This window comes from Chenopodium quinoa, unplaced genomic scaffold (assembly GCF_001683475.1).
Source record: "Chenopodium quinoa cultivar QQ74 unplaced genomic scaffold, ASM168347v1, whole genome shotgun sequence".
NCBI classification, from domain to species: Eukaryota; Viridiplantae; Streptophyta; class Magnoliopsida; order Caryophyllales; family Amaranthaceae; genus Chenopodium; species Chenopodium quinoa.
In genome coordinates, this window is record NW_018742287.1 from 1,357,739 (window position 1) to 1,379,592 (window position 21,854).

At 37.8% G+C, this 21,854-nt stretch overlaps 1 protein-coding gene across 2 annotated transcripts; it reads left to right on the top strand.

Annotated features, from left to right (window-relative positions):
* Nucleotides 1-13,653: 13,653 nt before the first annotated feature.
* On the top strand, nt 13,654-21,119 carry LOC110685075 (protein TIME FOR COFFEE-like). Of its 2 annotated transcripts, none has more exons than XM_021861539.1 (12): nt 13,654-14,074; nt 14,169-14,618; nt 14,718-14,926; nt 15,022-15,328; nt 15,417-15,840; nt 15,953-16,013; nt 16,097-16,195; nt 16,434-16,767; nt 16,937-17,009; nt 17,135-17,201; nt 17,354-17,752; nt 17,849-21,119. In XM_021861539.1, the coding sequence occupies exons 1-12, from the start codon at nt 13,966-13,968 to the stop codon at nt 20,291-20,293; spliced, it is 4,977 nt and encodes a 1,658-aa protein (XP_021717231.1). In that variant the 5' UTR covers nt 13,654-13,965; the 3' UTR covers nt 20,294-21,119. The 2 variants fall into 2 exon arrangements, with proteins under 2 accessions (XP_021717231.1, XP_021717238.1); XM_021861546.1 differs by having other exon boundaries at nt 13,966-14,074; nt 15,025-15,328; nt 17,849-20,293.
* The last annotated feature ends 735 nt before the right edge of the window (nt 21,120-21,854 follow it).

The following is a 21,854-nucleotide window of genomic DNA, read 5'->3' on the forward strand; positions in this document are numbered from 1 at the left end:
TATTGAATTAAATGCATGTGTTTTTTTTTTTTATCCTGAAAACTATTCATCATTATTTGGACAAATTTAATAAAATATGAAGGATCCATTTAGGATCCGTTTTTAGACCCGGATCCGTAGGATCCAACGGATATGGATCCCTAGTTTTCATACCCGACGGATCCAGGTCGAATCTAGATCCAGGTGACAAAAACGGATCTAGATATGGATACAGTTCAGATCTGACCCGTTGCCATCTCTATTGCCAACATTTGCTTCAGAAGGTTGTGACTTTTATTATACAATGGTCCAGCGCCTTTAATCAGGCTGAACACTCTGATTTGCTGACCTTTATCATCATAAGGTGATAAACCAGTAAGGAAGGCCATATCAGCAAGGGTGACAGTCATGAAACCTTGGCTCAAGATGAAACAATTTAGCACCGGATCCCAGAGCGATATAAGGGCAAATGTCAGCAATCCGTTGAATGGAATTTTTCCATATGTCGCCAATCTGAGGAAACCGAAAATTCTCTTCTTCTACCAAACCTAACCTTTAATTGGATTTTGGCTTAAAACCCAATTTTCGTTTGGATGCAATTCATTAAATGTAGCAGGGCGAGGTGAACCTTTACCAAGGATACACTTGGTTAACTTAGGCTAAATTTCCTTTCGGAAATCTTGCAAAGCATCAGGAGATGAAAGGTCGAAGTGAAATGCTGGCCTTGTTGAGGTTGTGCCTTTCAAAACACCTTCTTCGGTGGTCGAAGATGAAATATGCCATAGGAAGTCAGATCCGAAGTTTTGGGGGTACTTGCTTATCAACTCACACAATTCATGAGCCTCAATCGAATAACCTTTTTCCAAAAAAGATTTGAGCACTTCTTGCAAAGGAAGAGAAGTCATTTCACACTTCACAAAGTTTAAAGATTGGAGGATTGATAGTTTGGAAGATTAGAGGGTGAATTGGAGATGGGATAGGATGAAGGATGCCTTGAAGGTTTTTATAGTTTTCTAAGTGTTGGAGAGTTAGTTAAATTGTGTCGTTTGATTTCGTTCAGACACAAACGATACAAATGGTTTGGCCGAGTCTCCTTAAAAAGGAAATTGATTCCCAATTGAAATTGAGTTGCACAACCTTAAAAACAGCGTTTAGGGCTCGATTTGATAATTGGGAATCAAGCGATGAAAGTAAGAAATTACTGAATTACCCTTCGATAAAGCTTATCAAATAACATTGTTGATAGCTGTCTAGAAAGTAATTGCTAGGTAATTTCCGAAAATTATATAATCTAAAAAGTGACCAGAACATTTATGTCAACTTATAAATATAGGTTGAGATCATTAAATCACTTTTTACTTAAAACACGCAAGGTGTATCTTCTCTCTCAACAAAAATCTTTTGTTTGAATATTCACTTCAAATCGTCCTAAAAATCTTTCTTTCACCTTAGATATGGAGAGTCCAACCTCTAGCACAGCCGAGTCTCATCCTAAGGGGAGGACAACAAAAGTTGATCTAATTATAGATTATCTATCAATGGAATTCCCTAAGATAGAGAAGCTTTGCTTAGATGTGGACAACCAAGAGCTAAAGGTGTTAGCTTTAGAGAGGTTGGATGCAATGGAGAAGGATACTAAGAAGGCAAAAGATGTTGAGTTCCATCACCAAGCTAGATTTGGCAATGCATGTTTCGGCTTCAACCCTGATGTGGTTTCAAGAGATAAGCCAGTGAAGTGGAAGAAAAGCCACAAGCGCAGGAGAGATGAAGGTGAACCTTCAAAGAAAAGGTGACAAATGAAAGCAAAGAGGTCTCCACCAAGAAACTTGGGAAGGATGATGATAATAGAGCAAGGAGACAACTTTGATTTATCCTCTGATATGTATGAGCCAGCACACAAATGTCCCAAAAGCCCTAATCACACTTCAGATTGATCAAAGGCTAGGGTTTTCTTGGTTTGATTTCTTTTGTCCAATTGAACTAACTTTTGGTTAAGGAGTTACGTACTCAAACATGATGTTTTACAAGTTCTTAGTTCTTCTAAAACTAAGTACTTAAACATGTTTTTGATCATGTCTCAACTCTTTAGAAATTTTAATTTCTATTTATGTCTGATCTTGGGTATGTTTAAATTATATGATCAATACAAATTATAAATATTTTGTTCTTTGATCAAGCGATGCAATTGATTTGTTATATTTGTACCCACACAGATATATTTTTTATTTCCTAGAAATTAAAATATATGGGTTGTAATTATAATTAATTTCACGATTTACCAAGTGACAGACAACCGTATTTATTGGAATTTAAGTGAAAAGACACTTCTATTTTCCCGATAAAAATTAAATGAGCAGTAAAATTATTAACTTGAAAGTGGAAGTTACTATGTAATTTCCCTGACGGTTTAGTTTCAAATTCCTTCCCCTTAATATGATTTTTGGCTAAATGACTTTCAAGAAGTTGGAGAGTTACGTGATCTTACCACGATATACTGACGTAACGGAGAATTTTAATCGTCAAGAGAGTGATGCAAAAGTGATTATAAATACAAGTAGTCAGTTCACTCAAAATTTTCCTTCTTCATTAAGCCAATTTTATTTCTCTCTCTTACTTTCTCTCTCTAAAAGTAATCTGTCAGAGTTTGTTCCCTTCCTTGAAATACTCACACAAAAATATTACAACGGCGGAAGAAATAATTCCAGAAGAAATCCCACAAGATAATGAGGAGTTACAAGAAGATCAAGATCAAGCACAGAACGAGGCGATTGCACCATGGCCAGTTTTTGTGCCAAGGAACAGTGTCGAATATCTTATGGAGAAATATGGTTCCTTGAAATATCCCGGCGTTTGTCCAAATCATCATTTATCTGTTGATAGATATCCTAAATGGGTTCAAAACTACATAAAGAGGAATAGGGGAATGCTCAACAGAAGAGCTAACAAGAGATGGGGTGAGCGACCAGTAATTTTAAGAGACCATGCAGGCGCTGTCATCACCAATGCTTTCATTGTTGGTTCAGATGCTGATCCTCTCAGAAATCACATCTTGCCTAAGCTTGAGGAAGACGATAACAAGGCAAATGTTGCATTAGTATGAAAGGGTTGGGCACGAGAAATGAGGGTTGTTCATCCCCCTACATGCGATAAGTTGATGATGTATGAGTTTTATACCATGTTTTATCTCGGTTTTACAATGTATATTTGCATGGTTTTGGGATCTTTGGAGCCATTTCTTGCTAACAATCACTTCTCTAGTGTGTTCGATCTATTTTTGTGAGTTTCATAGGAATACGGAGTTTCGTGGATGAATCGGACGTGTTTTGGATAGTTTAGAAGAGGTTAGTGTGCGAAGATGAAGATTTCCCCATGCCTTGTTGACCATAGCTTGCCCGGTCAGACAGGGCAAAGAAGGATGAGCTAGATACAAAGTATATGTTGCAGACTCTACGTGCCTGATTGGGCGTAGCTCGCCCGGTGGGATCGAGCACTGAAGAGTTAGAATTTTGCAAACTCGCCATCGGAGTTGCCTTGCGCGCCCGATCGGGCGTGGCCTTCCTGGTGGGACCGGGCGCAAGAAGGAAGAAGAACAACGAAGCAGAGCGATGCAGTACCTTTCAGCGCCCGATCGGGCATCCCTTGCCCGGTTTGACCGGGCACTGTTTCGCGGAAACCAATTTGTTTAATTTCGTAATTTTATCTTTTTGGGGGTATAAATACCCTTTGTAATCGCAATTAGAATACACATTATTATATCCTCTAGTATTAGTTTTCTCTAAGAACCCTAGTTTTACTCTCTTTAAGCAATTTAATTCTTCTCTTAGTTTGATTATTGTTCATCAACAATTTGAGTTCTTTCAATCACTACTACATTTTTGACCTATTGCTACCCTCATTTTCGTTGCATTAGGCGTCAAAATCCGTGGCATTAGGCCTAATGCAACGGCCATGTACCGTGGCATCTGATGGCGTTGTAGTAGGTCTAATGCAATGGCATATGACACCTAATGCCACGGCATCAATGATCCGTTGCATTTGATCAACACCTAATGCAACGGCAACATTATTGCCGTGGAATTAGCTATAATATCTAATGCCACAGTTTCCTATACCTAATGTCACGGTTCCCTATACTCTAATGCCACGGTTCCCTATACCCTAATAATAACAATAATTAAGACGATAAAATTGGAATTTCATTAATATAAATTGAAGGTTTGTACATTATTGCCCTTAAAGGGAAAAGTTACAAAATCAAATTTCACTAATTAAATTAATTAAATTTCACTAATAAACACAAACTACAAACAAAAACAGCAAGCAAAACACAAACTACAACGACTACAATCTTTGAGAGGCAAGCGACCAACATCAGCAGCTGAACAACAGCAGTAGAGACCAGCAACACAACAAGTTGTCCCAACAGCAACAAGCTCAGCAGAACAGCAGCAGCAGCCAGAACCAGGCATGCACATCATTAGGCAGAAAGCAGCACAGCAGTTGACAGAACAAAACAGCAACAGCTGACAGTGCAGAACAACAGCAGTAAAAGGAACAGCAGCAGCAGTAACTAGCCAAAACCAGGACAAGACAGCAATAGAAACTAGGCAACAAACCAGAAGCAAACAGGGAAAAGCAAGTCCAAACCAGGATGCCTTTTTCAACCCTGCAACAGCTTAGAACAGCAGAGACAGGTAGAAAAAACAACAACAACTAGGCAGCCCAACAACCTGAACCAGCAGAGAACCTACACGACAGCAGCCTGCACCCAGCAGCCCCACAAGGAGCAAAACAGAGACCAGCAAGCAGCTAGCAGGACTGCCCCGGAGAGAGAGTTGTCATCGTCTGCAAGGCAGCAAGTCAGCAAAATTACAACAGGGGCATCAGCAACATTATAAAGAAGAGGCAGTAGCAACATTATAGAGTAGATGCAGTAGCAGGTTATATAGTAGTCAGTTCATTCTTATCGTCGACAACTAATTAGCTTAGAAGCAGACATAACTAGCACACCAACACCATCACATGCAGCACCAACTATGTATTACCCACATTAGTTCATTGATGTTATTCGAATTAATCACAACTACGTGGCACGTAGACTTTCTTAGTAACGCCTTTTAATATATTAGTATAGATAAGTATAATCATTTTTCACATTCATTGCAAACTAAGTACAAATGTATCTAGATTTTACACTTTAACCATCGGACTCACATCTAACCATTAAAACCTTGTGGCAACATATTGAGCAAACCCATTGATCAATGCCTTTGATTTTACTCCAGACATTGTAAGTGTACTTCAACCCAAGAAACATAAAATCCTCGAGACTTTGCTCAAGACTACCAATAATGTTACTTTAAACATAATAGATTAGACTATCATTTCAAGATATCAATGTTGTCACATATCATGTTCGTATAGCTAATCAATTTTCAAGTAAAATACCATTCTGAAATACATTAATTTGAATATATCCTTCGCAAGTTTAACATTGGACAATTTATGGTAATAATTTCTCTCCTTAAAAAACAAGCTTTTGTAACAAGAAGTACATTACTTTCATCAATGGTAGGACATGTTAAAGTAGTTCATATTGTTCTAAGTCAATAATTGAAGAAGCTTCAGCCACTGCTAGTCTGCTGCTATTTGCTTCATATTTTCTCAGTTGAGAATATTAATCACCAAGAAGAGTTCAGATTACACACAAATAACAATTCACAACTGCACATTAAAGTTCATTATCCCCCTTTACATATTGCAGTATAAGACCCTAGCCCCTAGATCAGCACACTCCAAGGAGTTCAACAAATAATAAGTTAGATTGGACAAGATACTCATAACTAGATCAGTATTTAGTGATTCTGAAGTACAGATTGGGAAACAAAAAAAAAAAAAAAAAAAGAAAACTCACTTAGCCATTTATTCACGTAAATCACATATGAAGTACAAGGTAAGGTCATTGACTTCCCTGGTAACTTCTTCTAACCACACCCGCTTCCTCTTTATATTTCTTTATTTCTTTGTGTTTTTTGCATTTAGCCAAAAAATGAATCTCAAAGCGTGGGGAAACAGAGTACAAACACACACACACACACACACACACACACACATATATATAGGAAGAGAAGATCACAGAAACCAGAATTCTCCTTCCACCTAATTGCAGCATCCTATGCAATAGTTTGATTATGTGTTGTGGCTAATGCTTCCACCACCTCCACAATACAGTCCCTATCAATAAGCATAAAAACTGAAATAAATACTTCGTATGTACTAAATACGAAATATAAAACATATGCTAAACCCCATATGCTAAATTATATATGGGCATATCTAACAATTTTCTTTCAAAGTATCGCTAATTTAAAGATTCCACCATGATTCAAAATTCATATAAATGATTTCTATGTACCATTCAATACAATACTTGTTTGATAAGTAGATCAAAATAAATGGTTGGCTAACCTTATTTATAAAATCAGTTGTTCCAAACTTTTCTTGCTCTGCACAGACATTTTGAACATCCACATTCTCCATGATATCTATATATAAGGATTCATCTCAAAGACTAATGAAACTGCAGACTTGTTGATTTACTTACAATATAACATTATAAAGCGTTTAATGACATAAATATATGAATAACCTTTGTCAAGTGGCTTGCTGCATATTCTCTGAATCACATATCAAATGATGACAAAATTTCATTGGCGTGTTTCGAAGGGAGGTAATTAGGGTGATACTGAGATCACAAGCAAATAACTAATGCTTAGAGAAGCAATGACAAGTAAATGATAAATATATACATCAATAAGGGTGACCTTGATGCTGTCTATAACGTGAGAATACCGCTGGCTAACACACCCCAAGAGCTATCAATCAATGTACAACTTTCACAAGCAATTAGTGGAAACCTGACATGAAGCCAAAGGAGAGAGAGAATGAAGGCTATTCTTCTAATGTAACAAAAAGCTAAATTAATGGTAATGGACTGGCTGTTTTTAAGAATTAGTGTATCAAACTTATTATTGACGGGTTTAGATAATGCTCACAATTAAATATGCTAATACATTTGTATCCAATACATGACAATTTATACCTAATTTAGTATGCATCTGGTCAGTTATGTTGAGGCTTGAGAGAAACTCATACAACTCTGTAATGGTTTGAAATCCAGGCAGAAAAAGAGAAACAGGTTTAGAGTCACCACTTAACATCTATTGTAAATTAATTATCGACCAATTGCAATAATCTAGAGAAAATCTAATGAATAAAAAACACAAGTAATTTACCTCAGAAGCATGTTCAAGCGTTTAACATTACCACTTTCAAATCTTAATTATATTGAGAATAATCATTGAGAATAATTATTAGCGGTATTTAGAACAACAGGTGATTAGAAAATTGAAAAGGTATTATGCGAATTAATGTCATACCACACAATTTTTTTAGAGCACAACATTTTTCATTATAAGAAAACTGAAAGGATTTATTTTTGCTTCTTCTTCCCAATTGCTCCTCTCCGACAGTTTAAACCATAGAAACTATTACGGTGTTCAAATTTTAATAGAAAAACACAGATAAATGTAAAATTGCACCAACAAATTTAAACACTTGAGCAGTATAAAATAAAAAATAAAATAAAAAAACAAAGATGTGAATTTGAATCTAGGGTTTTAATTTTGGGCGAAAACTTACATTTTCGAAAGATGAAAACTAGTAGAGACCGAGATACGCCATCGGATCAAAGGATACACAAATTGCTGGTCGAAAATATAAAATGGACTGTCCTGAGCAGGTATATTATCTCCGCCATCGTTGCTACCGCAAAATGTCGTTCTTGTGTGCCGCTATCAGCCACCACCTCCTGACTGCCGCCTTCGTCTACTTCCTCATATTTACTTGCTTATTTTCCTCTAAGAATTTTTGAGTGATTTTTTTTCGTGATTTTCACCTCAGAATTTCGAAGTAATTCTAGAGTTGAAGCAAATATGTGAATGTGAGAAGATGGGGAAAACGGAGAAAATGAAGAAAATGGGTGATGTGAGAATGGGTAGATTAGGTACTGTGAGAATCCGTGAAAATGAGTTGTGAATAAACATGTGCTGTTCAAAATATTTGGTGAAAAAATTAGAGGGAAGAAATGCGCGCTTCTAAAACTTTCATGATACAACACATACCATTGCATTAGCTCTCATTTTTGTTAAAATAGCTAGGCTATTGCAACGGTTCTTTAGAGCCGTGGCAATAGCTCTACCTTTAAGAACATTAGTTTTAAATCCGTGGCAATAGCCTACTCTATTGCAACGGCAATTAAAATACCGTTGTATTAGCCTTTATTAGGCCGTTGCATTTGGTCGATTGAATTGTTATTGGGGGTAGATTTGTTTATGCATTGATTATATTAGTGGTAATGCTTGATCTTGGGTGTTTTAGTTCATTGGTTTATCACTTTTCTTTAGATTAATTGAGTTCTTTAATTATTAGTTCTTAGAAGTTCATCACCATTAAATTGTCACTTGCTTAGTGATTTTTGAGTCTATTTAATTAGGTGAACCTTAGTCTCTTGGGATTCGATCCTTACTTGCCCGTCTACATAGTAGTGGTTTCGTTAGGTTTATTTTTGTTAGGTACGCGACATGCCTATCAGTTGATCATGAAGAGGCTGCTAGTCCGTTGTGGTACCCATTACCACGTTAAGGTGACTAGAGGGCCAAAAGGAGAAGCCCATGTCCTCAAATATTGTGCGCCTGTAAGCGATGGGATAATTCAATCGCCTATCGCAATGTTGTAGACTGAAGCCTAATGAGTCCTGCTAAGGATGGGAATTTCGAAGATTATCTAACAGACCCTATTATGAAGAGGGCACTAGCGACACTCCAAGATGATCTAGGATATTAGGAGGCATCTCAATAAATATATCACTGTATATATTTAGCCTTAAGTCCTGTTAAAAGAGCATACACAATTCAAAACTTATAAGTTTTGAAATGCTCTTATTTTGTAATTATTTTATTTCTATAAATATTAAGTAATGTTTATATTTTGTGCTTGATATTTGCAAAGTTAGACATACACAATGCTTTATATATATGTTCGAAAAGTCATAATTTGGTTTTTCTCAAACGCCATCAACCATCCAAATTAGGGGGGGCATTTCTTACACCTAAAAATCAGATTTTTGACTTTTTGTTTGACTTTCTTGACTTTGACCGAGTTGAGAAGTTTCTAGAGTTAGTGAAAGGTCTTTCGGCTAGTTTGATAAAACATAACAGTCGTTGGGCTGATATCACATAGAGGCCCAATAACAGGTGGACTGGATTAGGAGGCTAATGAGTAATTTTAATTTTCGAAATAGTGTTGGCGCCAAGAAGCATAACCGTACAACAGTTATGGGAGTCAGCCATAACCGCTCCATTTTGCCTATGAATAGAAGTGCAAGGATAGAAAGAAAGGCATCAACAAATCAATCAACAACAAGCATTTCGTTTCTTTTAAGCTTTCTTCTTAGCTTTCGTAGTTTCCCTTGGCTTAGTAGCCAAGCGATAGTATAGTTTAGCACGTAGCATGTATTAAAGATTGTTTGTCTATTCTAACTGTATGACCATGGAAGTAACATCTCCTTCAACTTGTACAATTGTAGACCTGACTCTATCTTTTAATTAATGGAATGCATTTGTTTCTTTTGTCATATGTTTATCTACTCGTTTCTTTGAGCAATCTAACTTGTTTTACTTCCTTTAGAAAAGCTTCCTTATTGTTTTGTTTTACGTTAGCAAGGTTATCAATCTTTGAAACCGGTAACTCAAGGGGCAGCCCCCTAATACTCTAGAACAAAATAGAGTATTTAACTTTTTGGTAAAGAGCAATATTTACCTCAACAAAGGTCATTGCGAATATCATTTGCACTATGAAAACATGCTTGAATAAAAACACATTTAATGTAGGTAAACCTATTCCATAAATCAATTTGGGAATTATGTCTTAACTAGTTATTGGCTCGAACGATGCCCCGAATCATCATAAATTTGTAAGTTTAATCAAAATTAATTTAGAAGAGTTAATGTTGAACATTATTAATAAGTAAATGAATATAGTAAGAGGTTATCATACAACGAGTTTTGCAAATAAATACATTATTTCAAATATTATAGAGAATTAAAGTTATGCCAATGGATTATTCAAAAAAAAAAAAAAAAAAAAAGAGCTATGCCAATGAAGAGTTTTTTTAAAGAAACTAAACATTAGTACAATTCAATGCAGTGAAAGAAGGGTGATGACACACAGGATGACACTTAGCACACATGTGGCATCAAATCATATTGAAGGAAGGGTGACACATGTCGTTAGCATGTTGTCCCTATGAGTTTTAAATAATATTATAGATTATAGATTAGAGATTAGCTAGCCTATTTAAATTTATTAAAAAATAATGGACATTTTCAAATCAAATAAATTCAATTAACTGTTGGTCATCTTCTTTATTCAAACACCTTGAGGAACATATTTCAATTGGCCAAAGAATAGAATTAAAGCTCCAAATCTACTATAACGTCCGATAATTAAGCCTCAATTTCTGGAAATTTGCGACGAAGGCACAAAGTCAACACGAGATAAGAATTGACAACAATGGACGAGGAATTGCATACATGGTACGACGAAGCTGACTGAATACAACATGGACCTATATGTGAGATTGTGAGTTGAGAGAGAAAGGGAAGGGTGTTGGGTGCCATTTCGAGCCCCATAGCCGCGCTTGAAGTTGATAGGGAATCGAAGAGAGAGAAAGGAAGATAGAGGGAAAGTATTCTATCGGGAAAGGGAAGAAGGAACTGAAAAAATTATCTTAGCTATGTAATCGTGGTTGTTCATTTCATGATCTAATGGTCATAATTGCTTCTCACCCTTCTCATCTTAAGAATGCTTCTCACATGATGGATTATTTTAAACAAGTTATATAACTTTTATTGTTTTGAGGTTCAAGTTGCCCAAAATGAGCTGAAATAACTCTATTTAGCTATTTTCCCTTCTATTTAGCATATTTTCAAGCAAATCAATCCATTAACACTTCAATAACTTCAAACAAGTATATTAAATATCTAAGTTTCAAGGTTCAAGTTGCCCAAATATGTTGTTGAAAGTTGGTAAAACAACATTTTAAGGAAAGAAAAAAAAAAAGAAATCAACAATCCAACCTTATACCGCCATTATCTTCTAATGATCCTATTTGGGATCAATTTTCAAGATTAACTGATTATTCCACATCACCTCATTTTATTTTCTTTCCTTATAAAATTTAATTTAAATAAATAAATAAATAACCCTTCCAACTTTATCACCAAAATCACCACTCTCACCGCCCTGGCCACCTATCCCAACACCAAAACCACCAAAACCCTCGCCACCGCCCATCCCATCTTTAGAGCAAGAGCAGTCTCAACTCTCAAGTGATTCCATCTAATTAACCCAGTCATCAACACATTCCAAGTCACCAAATTTCTTTACAGGCATTTAATCATACACTTTGTCTGCATTAATCAAAATAACCCAAATCTGTGAACATGTTTTCGGCATAGTTCTGTTCAATCTCTCAAGTCTCAACGCCCTGAATGGTGGAAGAAATGGGTTTTGAGAGGGAAAAAAAAAACAGAAAAGAACTATGCGAGTAATAAAACACTTGACAGAAGAAAAATCTGAATCAAATCCCTCTAATATACTTTATGTTAATCATCGTCGTTCGATTACACCGAACAAATCATTCCCAACCACTGTTATCGGCGGAGGAAAAAAAATGAGTTTTGAGAAATAGAGAAAAAGAAAAATTATAGAGCAATCGTTTGATTAATTTGATTGAATTCTGACTAATTTTCATAACTATTCATTCTAAAACCACTTTCAAAATTCAGTTAACAGAGGAATTACGAAAAGAAGGAAAAAGAGAAAATTCTTTTAACCCATGCTGTAACATTTTGACTTCTAAAGTTTTGATTAACACTAAAAAAAAAGCACATCTAATTAATAAAATTCATAATTATACACTTACCATGAAAAATAGAAAACAAAAAAGAAAGAAAAAGATGATTTTGGTTACACTTTCTTTCCACCTTTTCTTACTTTTGTAGTTGAAAAAAAAAAATTAATTAAGAAAAGAAAAAAGTGGGCCCCTGTAAACACGTCATTTGAAGGCTGCCACATCCCACGAACGTGACAATAGGCCAACACAAGTAAAATTATTCTTCAGATCGCCAAAGTGCTCAAACACCGTTTCTATGCGGGTCCCACTCTTCTCGGAACTTCCGTGACCATGACCCTCCCAGTTTTTCCCGCCGCTCTCTCTCTTCCATCTCCACCGTTCATTTACTCACTCTCATCAACGGTTTAGATTTACTTTTAAATCTGCCAACTAGGATACCTTGCCACGTCATCGTACCATCCGACGGTACACAGCTTCCCTATTACTCCACTTCAGAAGATCTACTCCGTCCGAATTTTGTGGGACCATGCGCGTTAATTAAGGAAATATTTTAGTAGTACCTGTTACTGACTACAGCTACAGGTGGGGTTCATTCTAACTGGGTGCTCACACCTTAGTTATATATGGTAAATTTTATTTAAAACGTGGATTTTTATTACTTTTTTTTAACTAAATTAAATTTACAAGATTGAGAAATTTTGACTTGATGGTAATTACTAATTATTACCGATATTTACTGCCCTTATTTAGATTCTCTTTTTATATTCGTAAATCTTACACGATTTATTATTATTATTATTTTTTTTTTACCACAATATTCATCTATTCGTGTTAATTTCTTGTAAAAGACGGTCTCATACAATTTATGTTATGACATTATTATTTCGTAGTAATTGAATAGTTTAGTTCTCTACCAATGAAATCCTTATGTTTTATTGATTTAAATCTCACGGTCTTACAATTATTAGTAAAAAAAACACGTTCATGTGAAATTCATGAATATTTATTTTGATTTTAAAAATTAAACTTTCAATAAATTTGCAAATACGAAGTACATATAAGTAGATATACTTACGTTTAAAATTTGAATTGAAAATTGTAGAAAGTAAACGGAAGAATTTAGGGTTTAGTTCCGAAAAGAGTAAAAAAACATGTTCAAAAGAATAGTTTGATCAACAATGTATGATCGACTGTCTAACATAACACTAGCTTTTATCGGTTTATTATATTATAGACTCCCATTTAATCCAATTAAATAATGTGGAATGTAACTTTACAATATAATAGATGGTGGGAAATATAATTAAAGATTTTGATTGATTAAGAAGGAGATCGGTTGTTAATAAATTAACATAATCAATTCAATACAATAATAGTATCAATAATATAATTTAAAATTAATTAATATAGTAATAATTAAGTTTTAAAAACTTGGAAGCTTATGAGGGAAGAAAGATATTGGTGCCACGTGGAGGTAGGTTTAAAAAGGATAGCAGCTACTGACATAGTAGATCAAACGGATAGGATGTTGCCATGTCAGTAAAGAGTAAGGATAGCCCTTAGATGGTTGATAAAATGAAGGGTCAAGATTGAAGGATTGTACTAGATTGGGATAGATCCAGCCCTCCACGAGGCTATAGGGGTGGGTTAGGCAGATGAATTGAAATGAAATACCCCAAAAAGAAGATGAGATAGGAGAGAGAGAAAGAAAGAAAGAAATAGAGAGTAGGAAAAGAGGACAACACACACAGAAAAACCAAGAGAGAGAAAGTGAAGACTTAGAGAGAGAAGAGGAAGAAGAAGAAGAAACGAAGGGTAAAGGAAAGCAAAGATCTTTCGATTTTTTTGATTTTTGGAAGATCTGAAGAGAAGAAGTCATCGATTTCGCCGGAGTTGTTGATTTCATCGGAGGAATTTCCGCCATTTTTTCCGGCGAAATTTGGTTGAGGAAAAAGTGAAAAGCTAAGAGATATGAGATTGGTCACTTGTTATCTCTCTGAGTAAGGAAGATGATGGATAGGAATAGAGAAGCAAGAAGAGCGGCGGCGATGACTAATGGCTTGCCTAGAAGAAGGCATAGAACCACTACTGGCGGCGGTAGTTTAAGGGAGTCTCCAGGTTTAGATCTGTTAACTATTGTTTTTTGTATTATTTGGTGGTTTTGATTTTGATTTTGATTTTGACTTTGTTTTTGTTGTTGTGGTTGTTGTAGAGGACGATGGTCCGCTGGAATTGCAGGAGACGGCGGCGAGATTAAGAGATCGAACGGTTAAGAAGGATAGAGATCGGGAGATTAGAGACCGAGACCGGGACAGAGACCGTGACAGAGATAGGGAGAGGGAGCGAGATAGATTGAGGAGTAAACGACGGCGAGGGGATAAGTATATGCACGGGAGTAATAGAGAAGACGGCGGCGGAGTTGGTGGTGGTGGTGCTGGTGGAGTAGATGATAGCTCAGAAGAAAGCGTAAATGATGAGGATGATGATGATGGTCCAGTTCGATACGTTCCGCCATCGAATCCGGTTCCTATTTCATCGACATCGGGGGCATCTACTCTTACCAGTCACCGGAAAAGTTTTCCGCCGCCATCCAGGGTTCTTCCTACGTGGAAGGCTCCGGATGAAATGATCGGAGTTTCTATCCCCCGGAAAGCTCGCTCTGGTTAGACTCACTGAGATTTGGATTTTTTATTTTTTAATTGTTGAATTAATTTAATTTGGATTTGTGTTTGATTTTTGATTGATTTTGATGTAATTGCAGCTTCAACGAAGAGAGGTCATGATTGTTGGAGTTCAGCTGGTGGTGTAGGAGGAAGCGGAGAGCAAATAAGCCGACAGCCGTCATCGTCACCGGTAAGGTCAACTATGACAGCAACACCGTCGCCCGCGGTGGCGGCACTACCAACTCCGTTACAAGCACAACAACCAATGTCACCGTCGTCATCGAATATTTCAATAAAGAAGAAAATTGTCAGTGTTCTATTCATCCCCATATTCATCCCCTTCTTCTCCAGTGATGTTTGTATGTGTTTCTGTGGATTTGACTCTGTTCTATTCCGGTGTAGAAGGCGGCTAATGGACCGAAACAACAACGGCCACCAAAATCGTCTTCGAAATCGTCGCCGTCAACACAAGACGCCATTGAAATTGAGGTCGCTGAAGTTCTATATGGGCTGATGAAGCAATCTCAAGCCCCATCAAAGCAAGACGGTGGGATGATAATTGATTCAGCTAAAATGGATTCTAGATCTATTACTGATTCTAAATCCAGAGTTTCATCTCCTGTTACAAATTCCCCTTCAATTCATCATCTTACTAATTGTTCCAATCCTTCTACTTCATCTTCAACTGCCCCTCCTTTAACCACCGTTGGTAAGTTCAATCGTTTCTCACCCAAATTGATTTCTTTGTTGTTAATTGGTGATGTAGTTATTGATAAATTGATGATTGAAATATACAGCTCCAAAGCGAAAGCGGCCGAGGCCATACCCGGAAGATATCCCCACCGGTTTCGGCCCTCGCAGCAGCCCCATTTCATCGACCCCAAAACCAGAATCAGATCAAGCACCAAAGCTAGAAGCGGCGTCATCAAGCATGGACAAGAACAACATAGGATCCGCCATCGAAAATGGGGGCGATTCGACGAATTTACAAGATCTCACAGCCGAGACGCCGCTATCGTCGTCGGCGGAAGCCGTTAACAATGGTATCCTATCAGATGCAAAGCAAGGTATGGTGGAAGAATCATCAACTGGGATAAGAAATGGGATGATGGTGAGAGCAGCTAAAGTAGAGGAAGCTTCGTCATCTTCACCAAAGTTGGAATCTCCTCATACTCAAAATCATGATCGTGTTGAATCCTCCACCACTAATTCCACTAAACCGTCAGTGTCAATCAAATTATTCCTCTCGTTTTTTCACATTCATTTCCCACTTTTCTCATTGATAATTTAATTTAATTTATTTTATTACCCCTTCTTTTTAAAATTCATGCAGAAATTCATCCTTCGTTGAACAAGATAATCACAGAGAAGATAAATATGAGATAGATCTCATGGTAGGTATTTTTTAATTTTTAATTTTTTAATTTTTTTGTTTAATTTATGAATACATTTAATTAATGGGAAAATAAAAATGCAGGCGCCACCACCGCAATCAAGAACATCACCGGAAAGGGAGGAGGAGATGGCGGAGTACGGAGGAGGAGATGAAAAGTTGATGGTCACGGAAAGGGAGGCGGTGAGTAGGGAAAAAAATGGGACCCACTTCTGTTTTTGTCGATCTAAATTTTTGTTTTTTGGTAGTTTGTACGATTTTAATTATTATATGGAAAACTGTGATGTGGTTGTGGGAGTATTACTAGAACTACCTTTAATTTTATTTTTCTTTCTTTCATTTTTTTTTATTAAATTAATTTTATAGTTTTTTTGACTTGGTCAATTTATTCGGTGGGTGGGTTTGTATTTAATCTTTACAGGAAGCAAAGCCGTGTACAAAGCCGAAAGAGGAGGATGATGAAAAGGTTGTTAAAAGTAGAGATGCTGCTAGTGGTAGTGGTTTTGGTGGTGGTGGGGCGGAATTGAATAAGAATGATGCCGTGGCAGCAGGGTCGGACGGGTTGTCCATGGGCCGAAAGCCGAGGTTGGCGTCGTCGCAACCAGTGCCGCAGCAGCTGAATCTGAATAGCAAGGATATTCAGTTTGATTTGGAGAAGTGTGGTAGTAGTGTGAACGAGGACAAGTTGAATTTTCAAAAGCAGCAGCCTACACCGCCCAAAACCACCAGGGATGATGCTAATACAGACAAACCTGGTGAGTGTTTTTATTCCTTAATTTAATTAACTTGGGAATTAATTTTTGATAAATTCGAGGTTTTTCAAAACTCGTAATTAATCTGGGATTCTGGGTTGTTTTTATTTTTTTTAATTATTTTATATTTTTAATAGTATAATTATTTAAATAAAATATTGAAAAAATGCAGGAGGGCAATTGGGTTCAGCGCCGCTGCCAATGTCAGTACCTGGAGGATGGCATGGAGGGCTTCCACCCATGGGGTACGGTCGTTTTTATATTTTCATGAAATCTCTTGATTTTATTTTTACTGTAACAATTTAATTTTATCCCCAAAAAAAGGAAAAAAATATATAAAAATTAAAGTAACACAATTATTGATGAGCAGATATGTGGGACCATTGCAAGGAGTTGTTTCAATGGATGGGACCCCAATGGCTTCTCCACCAATTCAGGTAATGCTTTTAATTTAATGCCTTTTTTATTATTTTATATTTAATCCAATTGCAAAATACAAATGGTTGGTCTACTTTAATTGCTAATATAATTATTAGATATGGTGTGGTGATGGTGACTATAACTTCAATTATTTTATATAATTGTGTAGTCCCCTCATTTTCTGTTCTCACAACCAAGGCCAAAGAGATGTGCCACACATTGCTACATTGCAAGGAGTATATCAGTTCATCAGCAGATGATGAAGATGAACCCGTTCTGGCCGGCCGCAGCAGCGACTGCGGTTGCTGGGACTTCTCCTCTCTTTGGTGCCAAGCCTTACAACTTGAATATGGTGCCCCCAGCTGATTTGGCTGCTGCTGCTGGGAGAGGTATGGTGGTCAGTTCTTCACAGGACAATAAAGGCCAGCCTTTTACTTTCTTCCCTGGTCAGTCTGCTTCTTCGACAAAGGATAAGTCTCCTCAGCCCCCCAATGCCCCTGATTCTGCTCAGAAAAAGCAGTATATGCTTCAGCCTGCATTGCCCCCTGGTGCTCCCAGTAATATGATGGTAAGTTTTCCGTCTGTTAATCAATTCTTTTCTAATTTCTTTTCTTTTTCTGGCATGAGTGGACTTTGAAACTTTTTTTGTCTGTTGGAATATCAGCATGGCCCTGCATTGTTCTTTCCAATGGGCCAACAACAGGCGGCAGTGGCAAATGCACGTCCAAACTCCACAAAATCGCCATCAACAGGCGTGAATGCAGCTTCTGCTAGCGCAGCTACTTCATCTCCTATGGGTGCTGCTCCTCCAACTAATTCAAATGCTGGGCCTGCAATGAGCTTTAGTTACCCAAACATGGGTGGGAATGAGGCTCAGTTTATGGCAATTCTAGGGAATAGGCCGTATCCTTTCCCAATTCCTGCACATGTTGGAGCAGCGCCTCCTTATAGGGGATCTCATCCACAACCAATGTCGTTCTACAACGGCTCTTTCTACTCTTCACAAATGCTTCATCCTTCACAAATGCAACAACAGCAAGCTGTACAGCCATCTCAGTCCATGCAAATCCAACAGCAAAATCAGCAAAATGCTAGTCTCTCCACCGCTTCCTCATCCTCCCAGAAGCATTTGCAAAATCAACAGCAGCGGCCCCAGGGAAGCAGTGCGCCTGGTGCTGGGAACCCGAATCAAGGCTTGCAGATTCAAGCAGCCAAAGGTCGGATGTCGCAAACTCATCCTGATATGGGTGGTGAGGATAGCCCATCAACTGCTGATAGTCGTAACAGGCCAAACATGAATGTTTATGGCCAGAACTTTGCAATGCCCTTCCATTCGCCCAACTTTGCAATGATGACCCCACCTTCTTCAATGGGAAGCAATGCTGCCGGTGTTCCCAATGGTAATCTTGGTGATAAAAAGCAGCAACCACCCCAGCAGCCTCCTGCTTTTCCCATGTCTTTTGCTACTATGAATGGTGCTGCAACTCCTGGCCTTGATATGTCATCAATAGCGCACAATCATGCTCTTATGCAGAGTCTTCCAGAAGCTGCCAGACAGAACTATCAAATTATGGCTGCTGCAGCTGCAGCCCAAGCAGCACAGCAGAAGAAGAATAATTATCGTGGTCCTGAGGATGGAAAAACTGGAGCAAATGCTGCCACTGATCCTTCTAATGCCGATGAAGAAAGGAAGGCCGTGGCTGCAAGAGCTTCTGCAGCGTCAGCTGGCCAGTCCATTGCTTTTTCGAGGGAGTTTGCCGAGAATTCTATGGCAACAATGCCCGGGAACAATGTTGTTGATACCTCAGCTCGAAGCCTAAATATGATGCATGGGTCATCCGGTCGCCCAACTCGTTCTCCTGGACCTAATTCTGTGAGCAATTCTAGTGTTTCAAATCCTCAGCAACAGCAGCAGCAGCAACAACAACACCAACAACAACAACAACAAATGCTCTTTCCTAAACAGCAGCAATATGTAGCTCCTAGTGCTGGCAGTGGCCGTAGCAAGACTCCCACTAGTAATGGAAATGTCTATCCTGATCATCTCAATTCATCATCTATCATGGCTGCCAAGTTTCCCAACTCTTTATCTGGTTTTCCACCTCTTGTACAGACAAGTGGTGGCTCTGTTCAGTCTCAACAGTGGAAGAACTCTGTGAGGCCGAACACGCCCCAAGTATCTTCACCATCTGTTGCTACGTCAACTGCTTCTAACATGAAGAACCTTCCCCAGCAGCAGCAGCAGCAAGGAAGGTCCCAACAAAACCACACACAAATCTCTTTTGGAGCCAATGCTGGTAACTCTAAAACATCCTCTACATCACAAGGGCAGCAAAACCAGCATAATAACCAAGGCCCTTCTTCGCCAATGATGGTTGGGTCCCCCTCAAACTCCTCGGTATCGAAGGGTGCTAGTGGGAGCCCAAGGACAACTGCTAGTGCTTCCACTGGGAACAAAGCGGGGGCCCAAGGGGCAACATTTTCATCGCAGCAGGGGAAGAACTCACAGTCTCCATCTTTAAGCAGCCAAAAGCCATCCATCCTTGGCAGTCCCCATATTATGTCTAGCTCAAGCAACAAGCCCCAGATGCAACAGTCTCAGCAGCAGCCTCAATTGTCGAAGCAAAGTATTCAGCAAGCTCAATTGTTCTTTTCAAATGCTTACATGCAGGCTTCTGTTAATACTTCTGCTGCTATGGCTAATAGTGGGTATTATATTCAAAGGCATAGGCCTGATAGTCAGCAGCATCAGCATCAGCAGCAACAGCAACAACATCACCATCACCACCACCACCACCAGCAACAAGGATCAAAATCTCAAGGTTCAGGACCCCCTACTTCATCGAGTGGAATGTTGTCGTTATGTACTCCAGCTTCTCTTGCTAATACAAGCACGTCTGATCCAGCAAAAGCTGTGGCAGCGGCTGCATTTGCTAACAATATGAAGGGTGGTTTGCCATCACAGGGGATGTATCATGCTGCTCAGTTTGCTGCTCAGTCTGCTGGGGGTGCCCATCAGTTGATGCCTGCAGGCTTTCCGTATGTTCATGCTGTTTCCACAGCAGTCCAGGTGAAACCATCTGAGCAGAAGCAGCCTGCTGGTGAGTAAAATTTATGCGCTTTTGGTGCTTAAATTTGCCATGTCACCAAATTATTTTTGTAAGAACGAACAAAGAGTCTTGAATAAAGCTTTGAACAAGGGGGGGAACTGTGAATTTACAAAGGAATTTTGTGGGAGTCTCCAGCACATGCGAAATGACAATTTGAATGCATGCTGGCAGCCTAAGAAGAAATAACAGGAAGAAGAAGATGATGATGATATCGATGTTGCTTTAATGGAACCTGCAACAATTGAAATTTTGCACTCGGAAAGAAGTGGCTGAAAGGTGATCCTTGCAAATTGCAATGGTGTTCTGGCGGCAATGCGATAGTGATGTCGGTCGATATAGACAGTGGGTGGTTGGTTAAATGGAGGGAGCTGTAGATTGGATGTCATGGCCCTCTCCATTTTTGTAAACAGTGAAAGAGAAGGTGGTAAGGTACTTTGTTAGGGAGTTAGGAAGAAATGGAAAAAAATGTCATATAATTTCCCTGTCATCATGTGAATCCTATTTTGACGGGCTACAATAGTTTGATGTAAGAACAAAATTTCCTTACTTCACTTGCTTAAGAAAAAGAAAGATTTTGGTCCCTTTTTTCTTTCTTGTTTTTTATATTGATTTTTTGAATTTGTTACTACTTGCTAGGAAAATACTTTATTATATGAAGTAGGAAAGGTGTATAATGTATAGTCAGTCAATCATCTAGCTCAGCATCATAATTCATAAATGTAAATCTCATCAAAAAAAAAAATTAAAAAAAAAAAGAAAAAGAAAGATATGCATGGTATTTTGCGGTCCAAATGTACAAATGATAATGTTGTTATATATTTTTAATTGCTAGTGTGATGTAGTGTAGTGGGTAATGCACCACAAACGGCACATGTTAGCCAAACAAATTTGGTTTCTTGGACTTTATTTATGGTGGGGTCTTACCTTCTTTTTTTTTTATTATTTTATTTTCTCTACCTACAATTTTTAAATTAATATATTTAATAATGGAGGGGTCCACTTTACCCTTTTGTTTTTATTAAGAGGTGATGTTGATGTTGGATTACTCTAATATTTTTAGTGTGATTTGTTTAGCTTGGCTTAACCGTGTGTGTATTGGCAGAGTAGTCGTTGACAAATACAGTAGCCATAAAATAAGATATTTTAATAGTAGTAATCCTGAATTAAGGATCAATTGACCCCACTTTAGCCAACTTAAATAACACGTGTCAAAGGTCGATTTCATGAACTATCATAAACTTTATCTTACGAGTAAAAAGGAGGTAATGATATTATATAAACATTACGGAGTAATATAAATATAAATATAAATATAAATATAAATATAAAAGTTAATTTAATTTATTTAATCCCCACTTGTGATTTGAATAATAATCTCCATCCTAAAAAAAGTGATTACCAAAAAAATTAAAATATCTTTTACAACGATATTCCGAGATTGCCCCTATCGACAGTGGGTCCCAACGAAAGCTAAGCGGTTGGGCCACACAGTTCCACGAGTCATGCACAAGTGAGTAGGACATATGTCGCTGACATTGTATACTTGTACAAGATGATTCT

What these genes read in the sequence shown, in the direction of transcription:
- LOC110685075 (XM_021861539.1), top strand. Translation starts at nt 13,966, where the DNA reads ATGATGGATAGGAATAGAGAAGCAAGAAGAGCGGCGGCGATGACTAAT. An exon ending in CCCCCGGAAAGCTCGCTCTG is followed by an intron (nt 14,619 to 14,717) that starts GTTAGACTCACT and finishes ATGTAATTGCAG; the next exon opens with CTTCAACGAAGAGAGGTCAT. An exon ending in GTGCTCCCAGTAATATGATG is followed by an intron (nt 17,753 to 17,848) that starts GTAAGTTTTCCG and finishes TTGGAATATCAG; the next exon opens with CATGGCCCTGCATTGTTCTT.